The 21,524-nt window shown below is 42.3% G+C and overlaps 1 protein-coding gene across 8 annotated transcripts in view; it reads left to right on the top strand.

Moving 5' to 3' along the window:
• Positions 1 to 21,524, top strand: part of ZNF462 (zinc finger protein 462) — a 93,266-nt gene that overhangs the window by 60,893 nt on the left and 10,849 nt on the right. For all 8 annotated transcript variants that reach the window (XM_075020343.1, XM_075020340.1, XM_075020338.1 and 5 more), the window contains 2 exons: positions 11,593 to 11,857; positions 16,376 to 16,512. In XM_075020343.1, the coding sequence (XP_074876444.1) occupies positions 11,593 to 11,857; positions 16,376 to 16,512 (402 nt within the window). The remainder of the gene's footprint in view (positions 1 to 11,592; positions 11,858 to 16,375; positions 16,513 to 21,524) is intronic.

Here is a 21,524-nt window from a genome sequence, read left to right as displayed (position 1 = left end):
TGCAAGCCAAATGGGATCTATCATTAATACCAGCACAGATCACAAAACGCATGCAGGGTCAGAACTAGAAGATTTTTGGAGTTTCCCAGTACATGGTATGTCAACATCTACATTAAATTTAATTACTTGCAGCAGCAAATGCGTTTCAAACTGCTAAGTGAAACACCCAGTGCCCTGTTCCAGCTTTTTCTGAACTTTAGCCTTTGCCAGTGGAAAAGAACTTTGCCTCATCTAGAGACTGAAATATAAATACATGTGCTTGCTTTGCCAGAGCTAGGCTGGGTACAAAACTGCTTGACTAAGTTCTGCTTCTGGGACTGTTGTTTAAGAACTGTAAATCCCTTCCCATTTCTGTACAATTTTTAAAGTGGATAATGCATAATCAGGATGTGTGTCTTTTGTGCTGCTTGACAGCTGAAATCCTGAGGGGTGCAGAGGGCCTTTAGCAAGTTTGCTAAAGCCATTTCATGTACTATCAGAACAGTGGGAAGCAAGGAGCCTCTTCAACAAAATCCTCTCAGCTGGTGCCAGTGAGGCAGGATTGTTACAGTGATCCACTCAGCCCTAGAGCCACACATCTCCCTCTTCCTTCCACCTTTCAGAAGAGGCAAACTTTCTATATGCTCAGACATACTGCCGCTGTTGTTTTGGTTTTTTTTTAATCCCTACCATACTTTGTGGCTGACTCGTTTATTTCTATTGATGTGCACTGTTGCTCTTGATAAGGGGTATTTTTCTAATCTTCCAATCAGGGCAGAAAGTTCCTAAGACTTGTCTCTTCACCTTTGGTGCTGTTTCTCTCTTGTTGCTACTGTGTCTTTATGTTTTATGGCTGCTGCTGTTTGGGGAAGACCACAACAGTCAGAGTCCTCACAGCCCAGAAACCTTGTGTTGGAGCAGAATAGCCTGTTCTTTGTATTTAGTTTGGGGTGTTTTGTTTGTTTTTTTGGGGGGTGGGTGGGGGTGGGGGGCGACACCCTTTTCTTTGTCTGAGACCCTTTATTTGACTGTTGTTTTGACTGGGGAGGCAGAGAGCCAGTAGTGACTACAGGGCAAATTCAGGCAAATCTTCAATACCTAATTGCTTTAATTGCAAGGTGAGTTGGAAGGATACCATTCATGCTAAGGATGCAAGATGGTGACCTGCATACTGCAGAACAGAAGGTGTCTCTGCTTTTGTAGTTACAGTCAGGCTGCAAAGAGCTGTCTACTTGTTCTGCCTGTTTCCCTGCTTTTGTGCCCCATAGGAGTGATGCTGCATGCTCACGCTGAAGTATCAGATTAACCCTTCTTCCTTGCAGGCTGCTTTTTTTCCCCCTAGCTGTGTTCCTTCTTTCTCTACCTTAGAGCATGTTTCTGCTTTCCCCTCAGAGTTTGCCTGTCTTTCCTTCCCAGGGATGCTGCCAGTAGCCACACTGCCTGCCAGTGCTTGTTAAAACTCTTGGTACTTGTTGGTGCGTCTTACTTCTTGTGGGTAGCGTTAAACTAATTATCAGATGTTGGATCAGATGGGAACTTTTCCCCTGCATCAGATTGGCAGGGACTGGTAGAACAAGTGCAGGACTTGTTCACCTCTAAGTTTACTGAACAAACTCCTCACTGTTTCAAGGACCTAGGGCACTGGGGATGACCTTGTTCTGTGCAGCTCTCTTCCACTGGTGTATAGTTGTTTGGCTTTTGGCCTTTTCCTACAGCGTGTTGAGAACAGTTTTGTGCCTGGTGGAACAGAGGGAGATGTTTATTCTGTTACTGGCTGTGCTCAAAGGGGTATCAGCTTGCTGTTCATTGTGCTTTTTTCTGGTCCTGAGCTTTTTGTGCTTGAACTGAAAGGGTAAAGGCAAAATAGAGATTCAACAGGGTAGAGACAGGAACTCATGCCGCTAGGAGAAGGTGCTGTCAGTCTTTGTATGGATTTGGCCAGCCTGCTGTGATGGGACTGCTGTGATACTGAAAGACTTGACTAGGGTAGAGAGAAGAGAGAATAAGTTGTTTGGGTGGATCAAGTAATAAGTGAAGGAAGAAACATCTTCTGGATTCCTTCCGGGCATACAGAAATGACCTGATTACACCCACAGCAGAAAGAAAAAAGCATATCTAGACTCCTGTTGGGTTTTTTTCCTGAGGTTTTTGGTTTCTTTTGACTCTTTATTTTTTTTTTATGTTCAAGATAGGGCACAAAGTGGTAGGTGATGCTGTCTTAGGTGTCACATACTACTGCTGTCCCTGGAATTTGTGATCACTCTATACAGAGTAAAAAGGATGCTATTGCTGTGAAGGGATATGTGGTATGACTTGACCAATGCTGTGCAAAAGAGCGTTTCTGCAGGCTCTCATTCCCACATGTTAGTAGCCTTCTTGTGTAAGCTAACTGATATTCTCCCAGTCCCTGGGACTCCAGTTACTTTCCACTGATCTAAAACCTGCTAGAGGGGTTTGGTACTTGACAGAGAGGTAAAACTCCTTTGCTCATTTTGGCTCTGTTGAAATGGACATATGTCATCATCATCATAGTTGACAGCCCAAAGTTTGACATTAAAATAGCTGGATTTATTTCTTCTTTAAGAGACACTGTTACTACATTTCGGTACCAATGCTTGAAAACACTGCCCAAAGTGATCTGACCTCAGAGGTGGTGATAGAGATGAGGCCTTTCTGTTGTTGTTGTTGTTGGTGGTGGTGGTGGTGGTGGTAGTAGTAGTAGTAGTAGTAATAATAATAATAATAATGTCAAGGTGTATGCTGGAGGTCTCCAGAACAAATTACAAGTTCCTGAGCTCTATGATTAGAATGGATCCTCAGCACCCATATATGGTCACTGTAATTTTAGGGCCAGTTTTAGAGCAGAATGCAAAAATGTAGCACTTGACAAAGCTGGATTTCTTTCCCCTCTTCATTTCAAGCTTAGATGCAAGTGAGCATTTAGGTGACAGGAGGATGTTTGTTTGTGGCTGTGTGTTTGTATTAATACAAATGCTTAGAGGACCAGAGCAATAGAAAAGAAAATGTGGAGTGCTCCTGAAAAATATCTGATGAATTACCCTTAAAAATGAGAAGGAAATCATGGAGCATAATAGCATGACAATGGTTCAGTTACTGGTGCCAAAAAAAAAAATTGCTCTGTAGATTACTGTCTGAGTGAAGAATCAATTGAAGTAGGAAATCTTTGTAAATTCAGAAGAGAACGTGTTACCAGTAAGTCCTTTTGGCAGATTGGTTAAATCAGTCTCTTGCTAAAGCTATTTGCAGATCTTTTTGTGTTCCTCTCTTCTGTAAGTTCACTTCCATTTATGAGGTTTGAGTTTAGATCAACAGAATATGGAATACTGAGGCAACTTTTTATTTCATGCATTTTATGGAAATATATAAGCACATGGACATACCAATGTTTGACATGTATCAGAATTCTTGGTTTAAGCGCCACTCTGTTTTTAGACAATGGAATTTTATTCCTTGAATAACAAATGATAAGAATATAGGGTTGAAACATGACTAACAGTTTGAACCGTCCACCTGGTATAAGCCAGTGGCAGCAGATTCTCAGCCTGAAGCACTCTTTAAAGAGAAGGCAGTGGATAAACAAAGGTGAACAGTGGATGAACAGAGGTGAAATAACATGAATGCCAGAGCAACAGAAACACAATGCAGTCCCCATACATCATCTCTGTGTTGCAAGCAAAAACAGCAATGAGCAAAGCAACTGGTGGGGTTAGAAAGTTCTAGTGGCTTGGCACTGATGTTGCAAAGGTTGCAAGTGGTAGAGCAGCTACGGAAAGAGCCTAGTTTATAATGAGGGGGTTGTTTGCAGCCTAAATGTGACTAGTAATTGGCCAAGCCACCCAAAGAACTGTAGGAAAGTTAAATTGCATTGAAGCCAGGAAAGAAATTTTGTTGTGGGGAGGACAGATGACAAAGAAGGGATAGCAAGAAATTAAATGGCTGTATGATGAAGTGTTTCCTGATCCCTAAAACGGATCCTTCCAAATCACAGCTTTAGCAGAGCAGGGTAATGATTCAGGCAGTGTTCGTGAACATTTGTGCCTGTCTCGAAAGCTAACGCTAATAGGAATTACTGGTAGTGCTGGATACTCAAAAATAGGAGGGCATGGGGAGCTCTTGGACCAACACTTCTCTTCTGATGGAAATAGTATGGTATAACTTACTTCATCAATTGCGTTAGTCCTTCCTAAGTACTGCTATTCCTACTGGTTTCCTTTGCATCTGTTACACAGAGTATTATAGCCACTCTCTCCTTGATCTCAACTCCAAGATTCTTCAGTAGGCAGCAGTATGAGACTCTCTGTGTAAAGGAATTCAGAAGATAAAATTACTTATGATTTTCTTCTTCTTAGATGAAATTTGTGTCCCTTTGAAGTGATTTTGATGTTAGTACAAGAAGCTGCATAGCATATATCCTGTCTCAGTTCCATTCAGAGATAGGTGTGCATATAGCTCAAAAGGGAATTCAAAGTTATAAAGAAACACTGATACAGTTTTTCACCTCTTTTGACTAAACAAGTTTGCATAGTCCATGTATCTTTCCGGTTGCCCTCTTCTGAGTCTTGGTCATATATGTAATATGTTTCTCAAAAAGCTGGTCCAAAATGATCCAAGAAATGGCCTTTGCAGATAATGCTGAAATAAATTCCTCCAACAAGGTTTTCGGGTTTGGGCTTTGGGGTTTTTTTTTTGGTGTAAATCCTTTATATGGCAATTTTATTCCAGGGTTTTATTTACTTTCCTCTGTGTTGACTCTTTTCTTTTGTGTTTTGGAGTGTGCAAACAATGACACAAAGTTTGTTTCTGTTACATCTCATTCACAACATCCTAGCCATGTAAAGGTTCTTCAGTAGAAATCAGAATTTGGGTAGAGAAGTAGGTTCATATTCTGTTTTTAAACATGAATTGAATAAAATTTCCTTGTACTGTATGGTTCCCTAAGCTTCTTCATGAATGTTTTGTTTCATCCCTCTGAATCTTAGTCTTCTCTATCTTCCCCTCCCCTCAGCTTAATTTATTGCCAGAACATTTCACCCTCCCACATATTCTTCCTTCCAGGTCAGTGCTGCATGGCATAAAGTGAACAACTGTGTGTAGTCTTGACAATCTTTGTATGACACCCTGCTTTGCCACCTTCCCACTTTTCAAGCTGTTGCCATTCATGACTATATGCTATCCTACCACTCAGTGAGTTTGTAATTTTGAGTCCTGTTGAATTTCAGAGGGGATTATGTTCCTAAATGTCATAAGTTCCACTCAGACTTATCTTATGCCTTGGAATTTTTCTGTTGTTCTTTGTAGGAATCTTCTCTTTATGTGAATAATTTCAGAGAAAATTAAGTAGCATTCCAAATATTTTCCTTTTACTGTCTTTAGTACATTTTCTCACAGATCCATAATGTCCTAGGCCTGTATTGTTACTGCATTCCCTTCCCCCCCCCCAAGAGCGTTTTTAAGCACTTGTTATTTATACCTTCTCTTTGATTTTTTTCTTATCTCAGGATTCAAACATCCCCTTTCCCAGTTTCATTTGTCATACAAGTGCTGATCTCTTTTGACTTTGGTTGATGTTTCCATGTGGATGTACCAGGAAAGCATGACATCTTCATTTTTTTCTCCCACTGTCTCCTTCTGGCCATAAAGCTGTTCAATTATTAGTAGTTTGCACATGCAGTAAACTCACTTTCCAGTGTATTCAAAGAGTTGCTTTTGCTGAACAGTGTTTCTCCCTCCATCCCTGTCCCTCACTGTGCAGGCATGCAAATGCTTGTGTTAGAATTGTCTGGTTCTGTTCACCCTAAAAGGATGAAGCAATGGTCTGATTTCTTTCCTTTAATAGGTACTTTTTCCTCTGGTTTCTCAACTGCTGCTCAGTGTCTCTTACCTAGACGTGTCCAGGCATATTTCTGGTCTGTTGTTTGATTTAGGTGTCTTGTTTTAGTGTGTTTTGCCATTGCCTACATGTTCATCAATAGCTCTGAAAATACCTACAAATAACTAAAACATCATTTAATTTCTGAGTAAATTTATGTATCCAGATCAGAATCTTTAGTTACTCTTTTCTTCTGAAAAGTTCCCAAGTTTTTCGTCTTTTAGGTATCTGAAACATGTTACATGCTGCAGAGGATCCATGAAAACTTAGATTTTCATTTTGCTTCTGTAGTAGGTTTTCATTGTATATTTTTCCCCAGTGCATGAACCCAAGGTATGCAGGTATGTATCAAGCTGCATCTTCATGATTGCATTGTATTGCATTGTAGTGGAGACTGTGAATGCTTTTTTGGATGAGGTAGTAACTTCCAGTATTGTTGACAGACTCATTGTGCCAGTCTTTGTGTCTGTACTCTGAATAAAGTTTTCAGGGTGGCAACATCACTTACCAGGCATTTAAGTTTTTTAGGCACTCTGGAAATGCTGTCTCTCTTCACCCCATGCAGAGACACTGTAAGACTTATGTAGTATTACCAGCACACAATAGTAATTTAGGTATGGCTGTGCTGATGAGTCATCATGTGGACATTCATTTCTACTGCTTTCCTTTCAACTAGTCGTTTCCGCATTTGGATCTGAGAATGCTGTTGTATACTGAGTGTAGTTTCTGTGGCCTTTTAGATCTGTAAGTGCTGGCAGGGTTTACACTACTAGCTAGCCTTGTTATTATTCCTGTACAGGTAGTCTGTAGGCAGATGTGATATGTGAAATCTCAAAATTGAGATTTGCAGCATTGGTACTATTCTTCCATTTTTTACTACATCAATTACTGTTAATTTTTGCCTCTTGGCATGACTGTAGGTGTCCTTCCTTTTACCTCAGATCATGCCATGACTTACCTTGCTTTTGGAGTTGCACGGCGAAGTCCTTCCATTCATTTTGGATAAAATTTCTTTTAAAAACAGATCTCGGGTGGTTTTGGTGTGGGTTTTTTTTTTGTTTTATTGTTTTAAATCAGTCAGGGCTAATTATTCCTTTTTCTTTCCTTGCATTACATATATGAGCATGCTTTATTTTCTTGTGCTGCCTCAAGGCTGTTCAAAGGAAAAAATGCCATTTTTTTCCTTAACCTATAATCAGTACTTCCTAGTGTTTCGGTTTTCTTCATTTTCTTCCCCTTCATGTTTTCTCTTTGCCTTTGTGTTTTACATTACTGAATACTAATTCTCTTAACTCTTCCCTTTGCTTCTTTTAATGTCTTTCTTCTGCTTTCTGACTTTGGTGTAGGCTTCTAAGGCCATTTTAGTTTTTTTCAGACATGGATGGCTAGACCCTCTTCCTGCTCCAGGCCAAGGTTGTAAAACTTTCCCGGAGTGCTCCCAATCCTTTGTGTTTGAGGTGCAGGAGAAAGACTGAGGTGGAACTTGGATTGTGTACAGCCATGACTCAGTTGTTGGTCAGTTCTGGGGGAAAAGTTCTGCTCTCTTTCTCCTTCATTCTCTACTCTTACATCAAGGCATCTTGTTGTTGCAGCAACACTGCCAGAAGGTGTTCAGCAGTTCGCTGCACAGCAGCTCAAGGCTTGTATAAATGCGAAGGGTCTTACAATATTTGATCACCAACTTCAGTCAGCCCAGCACTGAAGTACATGCAGAGCTGTTGGAAATAGAGAAGGTGCCCATGTAGGAGTGCTCTGCCAGTTTAAGGCAGTGCTGTTGCTCTGTGCTGTGGATTTGCTTCCCTAGTCCTTCTCTCAGGTACTGCTTTTGAAAAATAAAGAAATCCAAACCTGCAACCTCACCATCTGTTTCTTATTTGCTGGCAGTTCATTCTGTGCTGTGTGCTAAAATGCATGTTTGGAAGCAAACTCAATTCAGTTGCTATCTTTCTGCTGCTTTCACTGGTTTTCATAGAATCCTAGAATCATAGAGTGGTTTGGGTTGGAAGAAACCTTAAAGATCATCTAGTTCCAACTCCCCTGCCATGGGCAGGGACACCTTCCACTAGACCAGGTTGCTTAAAGCCCCATCCAGCCTGGCCTTGAACACTTCCAGGGATGGGGTGTCCACAACTTCTCAGGGCAACCTGTTCCAGTGTCTCACCACCCTCACAGGAAAGAATTTTTTCTTAATATCTAATCTAAATCTACCCTCTCTCGGCTTAAAACTGTTAATCCTCATCCTATCGCTACACTCCCTGATAAAGAGTCCTTCCCCATCTTTCATGTAGGCCTCCTTTAAGTACTGGAAGGCTATAAGGTCTCCGCAGAATCTTATCTTCTCCAGGCTAAACAACCTCAACTCTCTTAGCCTGTCTTCATAGGGGAGGTGCTCCAGCCCCCTGATCATCTTTGTGGCCCTCCTCTGGACCTGCTCCAACAGGTGCATGTCCTTCTTATGTTTGGGGCCCCAGAGCTGAATGCGGTACTGCAGGTAGGGTCTCATGAGAGCATAGGGGAAGAATCATCTCCTTCAACCTGCTGGTCACACTTCTTTTGATGCAGTCCAGAATGCAATTGGCTTTCTGGGCTGCAAGCGCACATTGCTGGCTTGTATTAAGTTTTTCATCCACTAGTAGCCCCAAGTCCTTCTCTGTAAGGCTGCTCTCAATCCAGTCGTCACCCAGCCTGTATTTGCGTTTAGGATTGCCCCAACCCATATTCAGGACCTTGCACATGGCCTTATTGAACTTCATGAGGTTCATACAGGCCCAACTCTCAAGCCTGTCAAGGTCCCTCTGGATGGCATCCCTTCCCTCCAGTGTGTCGACTGCACCACGCAGCTCGGTGTTGTCAGCAGACTTGCTGAGGGTGCACTCCATCCCACTGTCCATGTCACTGACATGGGTTCCAGTACCGACCCCTGAGGAACACCACTTGTCACTGGTCTCCACTTGGACATCCAGTCATTGACCGCAACTCTTTTGAGTGTGACCATCCAGCCTATTCCTTATCCACCCAGTGGTCCACTCATCAAATCCACGTCTTGCCAATTTAGAGACAAGGATGTCATGTGGGACAGTGTCAAACGGTTTGTGTAAGTCCAGGTAGATGACATCCGTTGCTCTTCCCTTATCCACCAATGCTGTAAGCCATCGTAGAAGGCCACCAAATTTATCAGGCACAATTTCCACTTAGTGAAGCCATGTTGGCTGTCACCAGTCACCTCCTCATTTTCCATGTGCCTTACCGTAGTTTCCAGGAGGATCTGCTCTATGATCTTGCAGGACACAGAGGTATGACTGACAGGCCTGTAGATCCCTGGGTCTTCCTTTTTTCCCTTTTAAAAAGTGCATGATGTTTCCCCTTTTCCAGTCAGTGGCAACTTCCCCAGACTACCACAACTTCTCAAATGTGGTGGATAGTGGCTTAGCCACTTCATTTGCCAGTTCCCTGAGGACCTGTGGATGCACTTCATCAGGTCCTATGGACGTGTGCACCTTCAGGTTCCCTAGATGGTCTCAAACCTGATCTCCTACAGTGGGCAGTTCTTCATTCTCCCAGTCCCTGCCTTTGCCTTCTGCAACTTGAGCGGTGTGGCTGGAGCATGTGCCAGTGAAGACTGAGGCAAAAAAATCGTTGAGTACTTCAGCCTACTTCATGTCCTGGGTAACTAGGTCTCCCATTTCCTTCCAGAGAAGGACCACATTTTCCCTTTTATCAGTGACGTACCTACAGAAGCTTTTCTTGTTGCCTTTGACATCCCTGGCCAGATTTAATTCTATCAGGGCTTTAGCTTTCCTAAATACTTAACCTGGTAGCCCAGACACCAGGCTGCAGATATGCAAGCTCTGAACCATGCATCATTTCGGGCCTCAAGGTCCTATTCCAAAAGAGGGTGAGAGCACAGTTGCTGCCTTTGAGGGAGAAGAGACTTCTGCAGAAGTTTACAGCTCCTCAGGCCCATTTGATGCCAAAGTAAAGGAAATGGGGAGCCTGTTTCAAACACAAGGAAAAGAGAGCTTTGACATTTGAATGGGTGGAGCTCACTGTGAGCCCTCATGGTTAGCAAACCTGCTGTAGAAGTGGTGGAAATGAGAGATGATAAATGCTTCATTGTAATCTAGCCTCAGTTCATGAGGCTTGGATAGGAAAAACAAAAAGTATTTCATTCATTTTACCAGAATCTTTCATGTCTGCCTTTGTCTTGGCTGCACACCTGGTGATGAAGCCAGGGGAGCCTGAAAACATTTATCTCCTGCTTGTGTTTTGTTTGTGTCTTTGTTTTTTGTTGTTGTTGTTAGTTTGGTTTTCATTTCTCAGGCATGTATAACACCCTTCTGCGGTAGTGAGAAAAGAAAGCAAGCATTTTACTCTTTTGAAGGCAGGTGGAGAAGTCCCCACACTGAGTGCTATATAGGCCTGTTTGCCTTTTGTTTCTCTGTACTAATTGGTTAGAATGGATGGTGTTAAGTTCCCACAAGTACCTCTGTTAGAGAATTCCTACATATCTAGCCTCAGGGAATTAAGCTTTGGAAAATGAAGTACCCATCAAAGCAGGAGGTGGCTGGTACAGTCTGTATCCCGACTCCACACCCCCCCCCCCCCCTTACCCCTTCCCTTCTTCCAGAAAGCTTAAGAAAAGAGCCTTTTGTCTTCTTTTCAGGAAAGTTACACTGAAATTCATCTGTGCTTTATTCATCTGCTTTCATTTGTGCCATTCATGGGCAGCTGTGGGTTATACAGGACAAAGCAGATGAATTCCTAACCTCCACATTCAAGCAGTGTGTTGGTAAAGGTTCAACACCACCCTCCCCCGCTCCTTTTTGAAGGGATCCAACTAAAGTATTATAGCTTTCAGTTTCAGTACTGAGACATCTCGACTGTGTTTCTCCACATGCCATTAAAATGGTGTGACCATGGTTCTGCTGGGTTTTAGAAGGGATGCGTCTATACAGACATATCTGTATAAAGAGATCTCTTTCTCAGTATAGCAAAACTTAGCAGCTTCTAAGGAAATGTGGTTTAGAAGTTTGCTTTACTGGAATTTATGATTAAATATCTTTTTTTCCAATGATTTCATTTCAAACATCATCAGATAGGAGAACTTGAATTTACTTTTTGTGAAGACTGCTTCAAGTGTGACAAAGTAAAATTGTATCATTTCGCTAAAGTTAACTTTTGGTGTGGGTTTCTCAAATAATTCCATGAATGAGTAGGGAAGAGTATCCATTTATTTTTCCTTTCTTTTTTTTTTTTTTTTCTTTTCCCTTTTAGGTCGGCTATTTATGTGTATCCTGTGCCATACCTTCATCTGGTGTAAACTGGCATAAGACATTTGAGAGTATCTGGTCTGATTTATGCACCAAACACATAAACACTTGGCAGTATGATTAATGTGCTTTACCTTCACAAATTAAGTGTCTTAAAACCAGACTTCTTTTTAGACTACTTTAAATTTAAATCTGTCACTTTCTTTCCTCCCCAAATCAGATCTAAAGAACATAATTTATTCTGATCACCTTTTAAATTGTAGAATACACATTAGATTAGTTTAAGAAGTGCTACACCTCTTTTTCTTAACCCTTCAGAAAGCTGTCGGCGGATTTCATAACCAACATCTTGATCAACCCCTCTAAAAGCCAATAGGTGCTGGAGCAGGCCTCAAACATTTTTGGATTTCTTGATCCACCTGGAATAACAACTTCCCTCTTGTTTTTCTACAGACTCTTCATACTCTGAGCCTCCTGATGTTCAGCAGCAGTTGAACCACTACCAGTCTGCAGCTTTGGCCAGGAACAACAACAACATCAGCCCAATCCCACTTTCTGGGAGTGCTGCAGGAGTGGAAAAAACAGAAGCCATCCTTAACTGTGAATTTTGTGAATTCTCCTCGGGTTACATACAGAGCATTCGGCGTCACTACCGTGACAAACACGGAGGGAAGAAGCTCTTCAAGTGCAAAGATTGTTCCTTTTATACAGGCTTTAAGTAAGTACTGTGCAAAACAGATAAACTGAAGTTATAAGGGGTATTTTAGCACTTGAAAAGACTTCTGAGATCTTTGAGAGCTGGCTGTAGCTAACAGAAACATGGCCACTGCTGACCAGGGAGAGGAACATAGGAAATGCCATGCCAGATCACAGCAGCATCCATGTAATCCATTTTCCTCTCTCCTACAACAGCTGGTACCATCTGCTGCAGACGAAAGCACAGTAAGTCCTTACAGTAGGTTTTAGAATCATAGAATCATTTAGGTTGGAAAAGACATTTAAGATCATCAAGTCCAACTGTTAACGTAACACTGCCAAGTCCACCACTAAACCATGTCCCCAAGTGCCACATCTACATGTTTTTTAAATACCTCCAGGGATGGTGACTCAACCACTTCCCTGAGCAGCCTCTTCCAATGTCTGACAATGCTTTCAGTGAAGAAATTTTTCCTAATATCCAGCCTAAACCTCCCCTGGCGCAACTTGAGGCCATTTCCTCTTGTCCTGTTGCTTGTTGCTTGGGAGAAGAGACTGACACCCACCTCACTACAGCCTCCTTTCAGGTAGTTGTAGAGAGCAATAAGGTCTCCCCTCAGCCTCCTTTTCTCCAGGCTAAACAACCCCAGTTCCATCAGCTGCTTCTCATAACACTTGTTCTCTAGACCCTTCACCAGCTTCATTGCCCTTCTTTGGACACGCTCCAGCACCTCAATGTCTTTCTTGTAGTGAGGGGCCCAAAACTGAACACAGTATTCAAGGTGTGGCCTCACCAAGTACAAAGGGACAATCACTTCCCTAGTCCTGCTGGCCACACTATTTCTGATACAAGCCAGGATGCTATTGGCCTTCTTGGCCACCTCGACACATTGCTGGCTCATGTTCAGCCGGCTGTCAACCACATCCCCAGGTCTTTTTCTGCCGGGCAGCTTTCCAGCCACTCTTCCCCAAGCCTGCAGCACTGCATGGAATTGTTGTGACCCAAGTGCAGGACCCAGCACTTAGCCTTGTTGAACCTCATACAGTTGGCCTCAGCCCATCAATCCAGCCCATCCAGATCCCTCTGCAGAGCCTTCCTACCCTCATGCAGATCAACACTCCTGCCCAACTTGGTGTCATCTGCAAACTTACTGAGGGTGCACTTGATCCCCTTGTCCAGATCATTGATAAAGACATTAAACAGAACTGGCCCCAACACCGAGCCCTGGGGAACACCACTTGTGACCAGCCATCAGTTGGCTTTAACTCCATTTGCCACAACTCTTTGGGCCAGGCTATCCAGCCAGTTTTTTACCCAGTGAAAGAGTACACCCATCCAAGCCATGAGCAGCCAGTTTCTCCAGGAGAATGCTGTAGGAAACGGTGTCAAAGGCTTTACTAAAGTCTAGGTAAACAACATCCAAAGTCTTTCCCTCATCCACTAAGTGTGTCATCTTGTCATAGGAGATCAGGTTAGTCAAGCAGGATCTGCCTTTCATAAACCCATGCTGACTGGGCCTGATCCCCTGGTTGTACTGTACATGCCGCATGATGGCACTCAAGACAATCTGCTCCATAACCTTTCCTGACACCGAGGTCGGACTGACAGGCCTGTAGTTCCCTGGATCCTCCTTCCAGCCCTTCTTGTAGATGAGCGTCACATTTGCTAACCTCTGGTCAACTGGGACCTCCCTGGTTAGCCAAGACTGCTGATAAATGATGCAAAGTGGCTTGGTGAGCACTTCTGCCAAGTCCCTCAGTACCCTTGGGTGGATCCCATCCAGTCCCATAGACTTGGGTGTGTCTAAGTGCCATAGAAGGTCACTAACTGCTTCCCCTTGGATTATGGGGGCTTCATTCTGCTCCCTTTCCCTGTCTTCCAGCTCAGGGGACTGGGTATCTGGAGAACAACTGCTCTTACAATTAAAGACTGAGGCAAAGAAGGCATTAAGTACCTCAGCCTTTTCCTCATCCTTTGTCACTATGTTTCCCCCTACATCCAATAAAGGATGGAGAGTCTCCTTATCCCTCCTTTTGTTGCTAATGTATTTATAGAAACATTTTTTATTGTATTCTATAGCAGTAGCCAGATGAAGTTCTAGCTGGGCTTTGGCCCTTCTAATTTTCTCCCTGCATAACATCACAACATCCTTGTAGTCCTCCTGAGTGGCCTGCCCCTTCTTCCAAAGGTTATAAACTCTCTTTTTTATCCTGAGTTCCAGCCAAAGCTCTCTGTTCAGCCAGGCCAGTCTTATTCCCTTCTGGTTCACCTTTCGGCACCTGGAGACAGCCTGCTCCTGCTCCTGCTCCTGCTTCTGCTCCTTTAAGATTTCCTTCTTGAAGAATGTCCAGCCTACCTGGACTCCTTTGCCCTTCAGGACTGCCTCCCAAGGGAGTCTGTCAAGAGGCCCCTAAACAGGCCAAAGTCTGCCCTCTGAAAGTCCAAGGTGGCAGTTCTGCTGTACCCCTCCTTACTTCTCCAGGAATCGAAAACTCTTACCATTTCATGATCGCTGTGCCCAAGATGGCCTCCAACCATCACATCACCCACAAGTCCTTCTGTTCTCGAACAACAGGTCCAGTGGGATGACAATTTACTTGCTGGAGGAAATGGTACAGGTAGTAATTCCTCCTCAGCATAGGCAAGTAGAGGGCTATCCTTATCCTCATTTGTGCAAATCTTCTCTACAAAAATAAGGTAATTTTCTGGTGCAATCGCTATGAAGCATGGAACAATCACGTGTCCTACAGAGACAGAAGAATTTATATCACCTTTCTGAAAAAAACCTCTCTCATGTAATTTTATTTCTCCCACCATCTATCTAGCTGAAATGCAAAGCATTCTCTAGTATATCTGACAGCATATAGAGACATTTCAGAAATCCAATTAGACGTGCAAAATTTAAAAACTTGGTGCTATGTGTGTTCATGTGTATGTTTTTAGCTGCTGTTCTGTAAGGAAAATAAAGGCCTGTGCACCTATGCTGTTCATCATTTCTTCCTGATATGCTGGACCCTCGAGCATAACACCCTCAGCTGAATTTGAGGCCTCAAACTTGTTCTTAGGAAACTGGTCACAGTAAGCAGTATGACTGGATAAAGGGGAGGAATTCTGTTGAAGAAAATGTTGAGCACAAACCTGAGAGAATCCAAACAAAAGCAACCTCTAGTTTCATGTCTCTAGCCTCTGTTGCTTCAGCCCCTTGCTGCCTCTATGGTAAAATTTGCTGCTTGTCCTTTATATCCTGATTGCTATCTCTCTTAAAGATTACCAGCAATTGCCAGGTCTGTTCATTCTGTTTGTGTCTTGTGAGTGCCATTTTCTTCTGCCTGAAATGAAATGAAATCATCTTAAATCAAGCAACATTTACACACGTTCATAGTTGCATAAGGGATTAGCAGTGTCATGTGGTGTCTCAAACATTCAGGGTTTAAATCTTGCTTCTTTTAGAAACACAGCATGTTTTTTGTCTTTAAAAAAAGGGGGGAGGGGGCAAAAAAACCCCATACCAATCCCCTTTTCAACTTACCATAGAAACTTAAATGCATGAAAGCACTCACTGAACTCGATAGAAATACACCTGTAGAATTCAGTGATCGCTGAACTGGGCCCAAAGCCAGTTGTGCTAGGAAATTGCTTTGTGTCAAGCTAACAGTCTTGAAGAACTTCAAAGAGACTTCTAACTCTAGTTCAATGTGGCAAGCTCCTTAGCTTTTGCAAGCTTTACCACTGCTTTAGGAAAAAATGACCAAGTGCCCCAAGTTTACAGACACCTCTTATTTCAGTAGTTGAGCTTGTGGTTAAATTGGTGTACAGTTAATTTCCTCTGTGTGCATGTCTCTTGCAACTTTTAAGTATGCAGGCAATGTAACGCCAGCAAGAAATTTTTTGTTCAAAAGTACTGTGGAGTATTCATTCATTCCTCCACATTAATAACTAGAGTATTCTTAATCTTGGGTTTTCAGATCCTTATAGCTGATGCTTTAAAATTTAACTACTCGGTGCCAAACTCACTGTGAACGCAAGTCTGGTTTGTATACCAAATCTAAAGATTTTAGCTGGTTTTGGGCTTGTCCTACAAAGACAGAGATGGTTAAGGACGTTATCTGCCTCCAGAAATAAGTCTGTCCTCACCTCTGCAGGTCCAGAACAGTAGATAGATTTTGTTCAACTTGCTAAAAATTTAATCTTTGCCAGAGAAAGTACACTGAATATTTCATCCTGAAGACAAATAATGACCATGAATGATGGGAATTCTTTTGCTATCTTAACTATAGCAATGTGACTATAGAGCAACCCATGCAAAAGAATATCTTGTCAGAGTGAATGTTTGTTACTTGAGGATACAAGCCTGCAAATACCTCTGCTCATGTGTTACTCATGTGAGTAGCTCCACTGAAATGCCATGTGGCACTGTGAAGACAAGGCTAAGTGGTATCTGTACCATTTTACACAACACGTCCCTTATAGAGCTGTGACACTTCATCGTTCCCTGCACACCTCTTCTGACTGCTTCCATCTCTCCCTCCTGTTTCACAGATCTGCTTTTACTATGCACGTGGAAGCTGGGCATTCGGCAGTTCCTGAGGAAGGACCCAAAGACCTTCGCTGTCCTCTTTGCCTATATCACACCAAATATAAACGCAACATGATTGACCATATAGTTCTGCACAGAGGTAACAATATCACCGTATGTGTCTGTATCTGATGAGAGGAATGCTGAACAATGCCCTTGTCTTTCAGACTGGTTTCATTATGTTTTCCCCTCTGTATATCATTAAATTTTCCCCTCTCTGTACATGAGGACAAGTACGTTAAATAAGTCATCAGCCCTTGAGTATCTTTTGTTTCATTTCTAAATGATGCATCTTACTTATCTCCTGTAAAATTCAAAGTTAGCCAGTGCTGAAACAGGGCAGATTTAAAATTGTTTTTAAGCTTTTCCTCTAGAGAGGTTAACAGTCATCAAACACCTGTTTAGCAAGAGGCCCTAATTTACAGCTCTGATCTAGGCCATATTTGTTTCCTGCTTATGTGCTTGTTATCATAAAGGCCTCACTATCATAAACTCTGTGACAAGGTATATCAACTAATCAGAGGCCCCAAAATATCTCTTGATTACTTGCTTGCTTTTTTTCTCTTCAGCATTCTTAGGATCAAAATAAGAACTATAATATTTTTGGTTTTCTTTAAGACTCCTTTTCTATCTCCACCTCTCCCTTCTTTAAAGCCAGCTAAAAGTGGGATTAGGGATTTCTATATTCTATTAACTGCGGGCTTGCTAGCTCAGAAGAGACAGCTGTTTGGGCTCTCTGGGCTGGGATTCCTGCCCATAGCTATCACACTTGATGCTTGTAGATGGTCTGTTGGCTGCTGAAATCTAAAGCCATGTGTTGGGATGGCACTCTGCCTGCTTGCAGGTTGGGCCGAGTTTCACAGTAGGGTATTGGTGGTGAGCAAACACAAGTTTTGCATGCCATCTTTTTCCTGGAGGAGATCCTGGTGTGACAAGCGCTATCATAATGCCTTGTAACATACCACTTTTCAGTGTTGGTAGCTTAAAGTCCTTCTTGTACCAAAGCAGTGAGGCTGGCAGAGTTCATACAAATTTCTATCTGCTAGCAGGGCTATTCAGAGGGAACATCTGAGAAAAATGACGTGCCATGATTCAGAAAGCACATTACAAAGATGCCTTATTTGGTTGTAAGGGTTTCGCAGATGCTTTAGCTTTTACTTCCTGTCTTTGAAGGTGTTGCTATGTTGGATTTCACCCAGCTTCAGGGCATACTCCAGAATTAGCTCACTGTAGAGGAGAGGAGGGTTTAGTTAACCCCTGTGCAGAGGACTGTGCAGTTCCAAGTGCTGCCAAGGTGTGCTTTGTTTTGTGGTTGTGCCAGGGCTCCAGTGGACACTGCCAGACCTTTAAAATACATATATACAGGCTGAGGGAGAACTGGATGGGCTTAGTTAGGGTATTTTCCATTATGCATAGACTTGACACTGGGAATGTCCAGTTGCTGAAGTAGAAGAGCACTTCAAGAGCTCAAGGAGCTGTACTGCCCATACAGCATTGGAAGGACGTGGTTACCTCCTGAGTGACACTGTGGGTCTGTTCTTTTGCAGAGCTATTGCTTCAGTTGCACAAACCAACCTTGAGCCTTTGTGCTGCTGAAACAAAGCTGATAGCAAAGGACATAACAGTATACCCACTAAAGCGTTGGGAGAGGTAAAACAGAGTACAAGAAGTTTTAATGCAAATGGAATTATAGCTGATAAAGAATCTCAGAGGCCACTGAGGGATGGACAAGGGTTTTCTCTGGCATCAAGCATCCAGGCAATAAAGGAAGTAGGGTCCTTCCTTAAAGTTCTTCCTGGTGCATATATCTAGTTAAAAAAGCCCTTTACTGTTGTGTTTAATTGTGTGGCAGCTGAAGCAGACAATTTTGGTAAGATTTAACATGCACTGAAAGAGAGACTGAGGGATGGTGAATGTAGTCTGAGATAGATAGCCTTCCTCTTTTATAGCCATTGCATTGGTAAAACAAGGGCATAGCCCTGAGCTGTGGTCCAAGAAACTTAGTTTTGAGGTAGATGGAGTGGTGCAGTGTGTAAAATCAAGAGTGAAGGTTTTGATCCATTCATAGTTAATGTTCCTCCTGTGTAAAAAGACATGTTTACAGATGCATGACTCTTACATTACTTCTAAGTTGCTGCACCCCTAATCCTTGATGAAACAGCATGTGCTTGAAATGGAGAGTATATGCCTCTTAATGAATGGCTGCAGAAGCCGTGTTTTACAGGGCTAAAGCATTATCAGCTAGGAGCCTGAATGCCTAGTGAGAAAAAATTAGGCAAGGAATTTGCTTGCCGTTAAGAATGAGGGCAAACAGGAAGCTTCCAAGAGCCTTCTTCCATGTATCACCTATTCCTCATCAGTGTAAAAGCAGTTCACCATCCCTTCTGTGGGTACACATGGAGCACAGACTCATTACAGGTGGCCTGTAGCAGGCAACTGACATAGCTAGAGGCAGGTGTGTGAAGAGAGTAAGTTTGGCTCTCGAGTTCTTCCTGACCTTTGTGACAGGTGAGCCTGGGGAGAGGACATACAGAGGAGACAGTGAATGCTTGCTCTGTGGCCAGCACAGAGGTGCTGGCCTTTAATTTAGTCTGGACAATGCAATTAGTTTTTATTATCCCTTCAGTAACATTCCCATCACACATTTTGGAACACATTGGTATTTTCCACGGCTGAATGCAACTTACCAAGATCACTATTGGGTCTACTTTAAAATCCTTGGGGCATTATTTTTTCTTCTTTTACCGATCATTTTATTCTCTTCATGGTACACATAGTGATTTTGTTCTTCCACTTAAGAGAAATCACACCTGCTTCTCTTGAATAAATAGTAACTTTAAGATAAAAAAGTCAAATTTTCAAATTCACCTACCTCCCCAAAGGCTTCATTGCTACATACCTGATTCCTTGCACGTGATTGTTTCTGGCATCCCTTGTACACACAGCTTCATTGATACATACAGAACCTTGTGCTGTGCTTGCTTTTGGCTGCTGGAATGCAAATGCTACATGTTCTGTTACTGTAGCTTGGATTTGCAGGCAAAAATGCAGATTTTCAAACACCCAACATGACCAAATAATTGATCTGTGTCTTGATAGTAGAACTAGGGTTTTGTACTTGGTTTTCCTTTAAGGGAAGGAAATAACTTGTATATGCTGTGGTGTGTTGCCGAGTAAAGATTTTTCTTTACAACTAAGGACTGATAGAGTCATGGGTTCTTTTATGCCTCGAGCAAAAAAACATATGTCTGCTTTGAGCTACTGTATTGCAAATACCTAGTGCATTAATGGCCTTTCAATTTAATCCCTGATCTGCATTACAATTAGCCTGAATATTTCAGTCTAATGAAAGGATTTGGTTTCTTAAACCAAGATGATGCTTTTTGGTGTTTATTTTATTGTTGTTTTTTAATTACACCTCTTACTAAGATGTTCCACAATTCAGGACATCTTTTTGTGAGGCATATACAGTAGTCTTTGTTCAGACACTGCTGCACTTTGAAGAAGTCTACACATGGATGAAGAAGCTACCTCTTTGAGTTTGTCTGTGGGGCTTTATGGTTTGCTTGTCAGTTTATCAGTTGCCCAGGTATGATAAATGCATTCTAAATGAGTAGTTAAATAAACAGAGCTTTGTAGGGGCAAGCTGGAGATGAGAGCATCACCTTACAAAATAGGAGGTTCTGGATCCAAATAACCCTGCAAGTTCCAAAGTCTTTGCTTGGAGGAAGCTCACTGACATAAACACGTCATGTAAAAGTTTTAAATCATCCCCTGAAAGTGAAATCCTTCAGGCTAGAATTGATGTTTGTTTTGCTTTTCTCATGTTACTGTGCTGCCTTTGATTTGGGGAGTGTGTGTGTGATTGTGAGGTAATAGGGTTTGCTAATGTGAATTAGGGAATGTTGCATTACTCTGCACTGGTAGATAAAAAGTTTTATCCCATCCCATGTTTGAGCTTTTTAAATCTATGCCAGGTACTAGAGCAAAAGTGAATTTTCAAATATTTTAATTTGTATTTCTCTTTTTGAAAACTTCACTTGACTTTTTCAATTTTGAAACCAGCGGTGTCACTTATTTCAGTGCGTTCAAAAGCATACAGCTACAACCACCTTGTAAAAAGTCTTCTTATTACCCCAGAATCACAGCTTTAAATTCTGTCGTCTCTTAGACCCTATTTTCCCCTCCCCTTTTCCCACCCTGAATGGCCACAACTTGGTATCTTTATAGCTAGAGAAGTTATTGTTAGTGTAGAAAAAAATTACAAGTCCACAGGGTTTTTTTTTAAGGCATGGCTTTGGGAAAAAACTCCGCTTTTTGAAGTAGCCAAAGAGGAAGTTATGAGATAGGATAACTTTTGTGTTCAGGGAGAAGCTGAGCAGGATGCAATATTTTGTTGGGCTGTAAAAAAAGTCTTGTGAGCAGTGGTAACATGTGGATTGGCCAAAAGTCAATGAACAGTGGAGCTTTTGCCACCTTCCAGAAACCCTAAGGGAGTTTGTATTTCTGTAGTTGTCTTTGGATGTGATATTACCCTCCTCTCTAAAGAAAAAGGCCCATTGGCTCAGATCCATATGTGGATTGCCACGTCTCGCATTCCCCTAGCCTTCATGTCTACCATCTGAGATTCAGGCCTGTTTTTTCCATTTGTTTGTTTTAGTCTGTCATGAGGGATGAACCTGCACGAGGACAATCAAACTCCTCCTTTAATTTGCAGTCCATAAGGAGTAACAATACTACATTTCAGTGTTTTAGTTCAAAAGGCCAGTTGAGTAGCAAAAGCTCATCATGAGGATCTTCTGGTCACCCTCAGCTGAAGGGTCAAATTTGGGGTTTCCCTTGTGGCACAGCTCGGGGAACCACAGTGGATGAGTGTTACACAGATTGGATTCTGTCTCTGTCAAATTACTGAAATTAATTGCTGTTCTGTTAAATGTCAGTGCTTTGTTTGAGAAGTGGAGAGTTTAAAAACTCAGCAAGAGCATTTTCAGTACATCATGTGTGCATTCTGAATCTGAGCTTTCTGAAAGCTGTGGGTGTGCTGGGAAGTTTCTGCCCCTGGCTGAACTGCACAGCCCCTTCCAGGGAAAGGTGCTGCCTTTCTTACCCTCT

The sequence above is a fragment of the Buteo buteo genome, chromosome Z (assembly GCF_964188355.1).
Source record: "Buteo buteo chromosome Z, bButBut1.hap1.1, whole genome shotgun sequence".
In the NCBI taxonomy this organism is placed as follows: Eukaryota; Metazoa; Chordata; class Aves; order Accipitriformes; family Accipitridae; genus Buteo; species Buteo buteo.
Note: the sequence above shows the minus strand (reverse complement) of the source record. Positions and strands in the feature narration are given on the sequence as shown.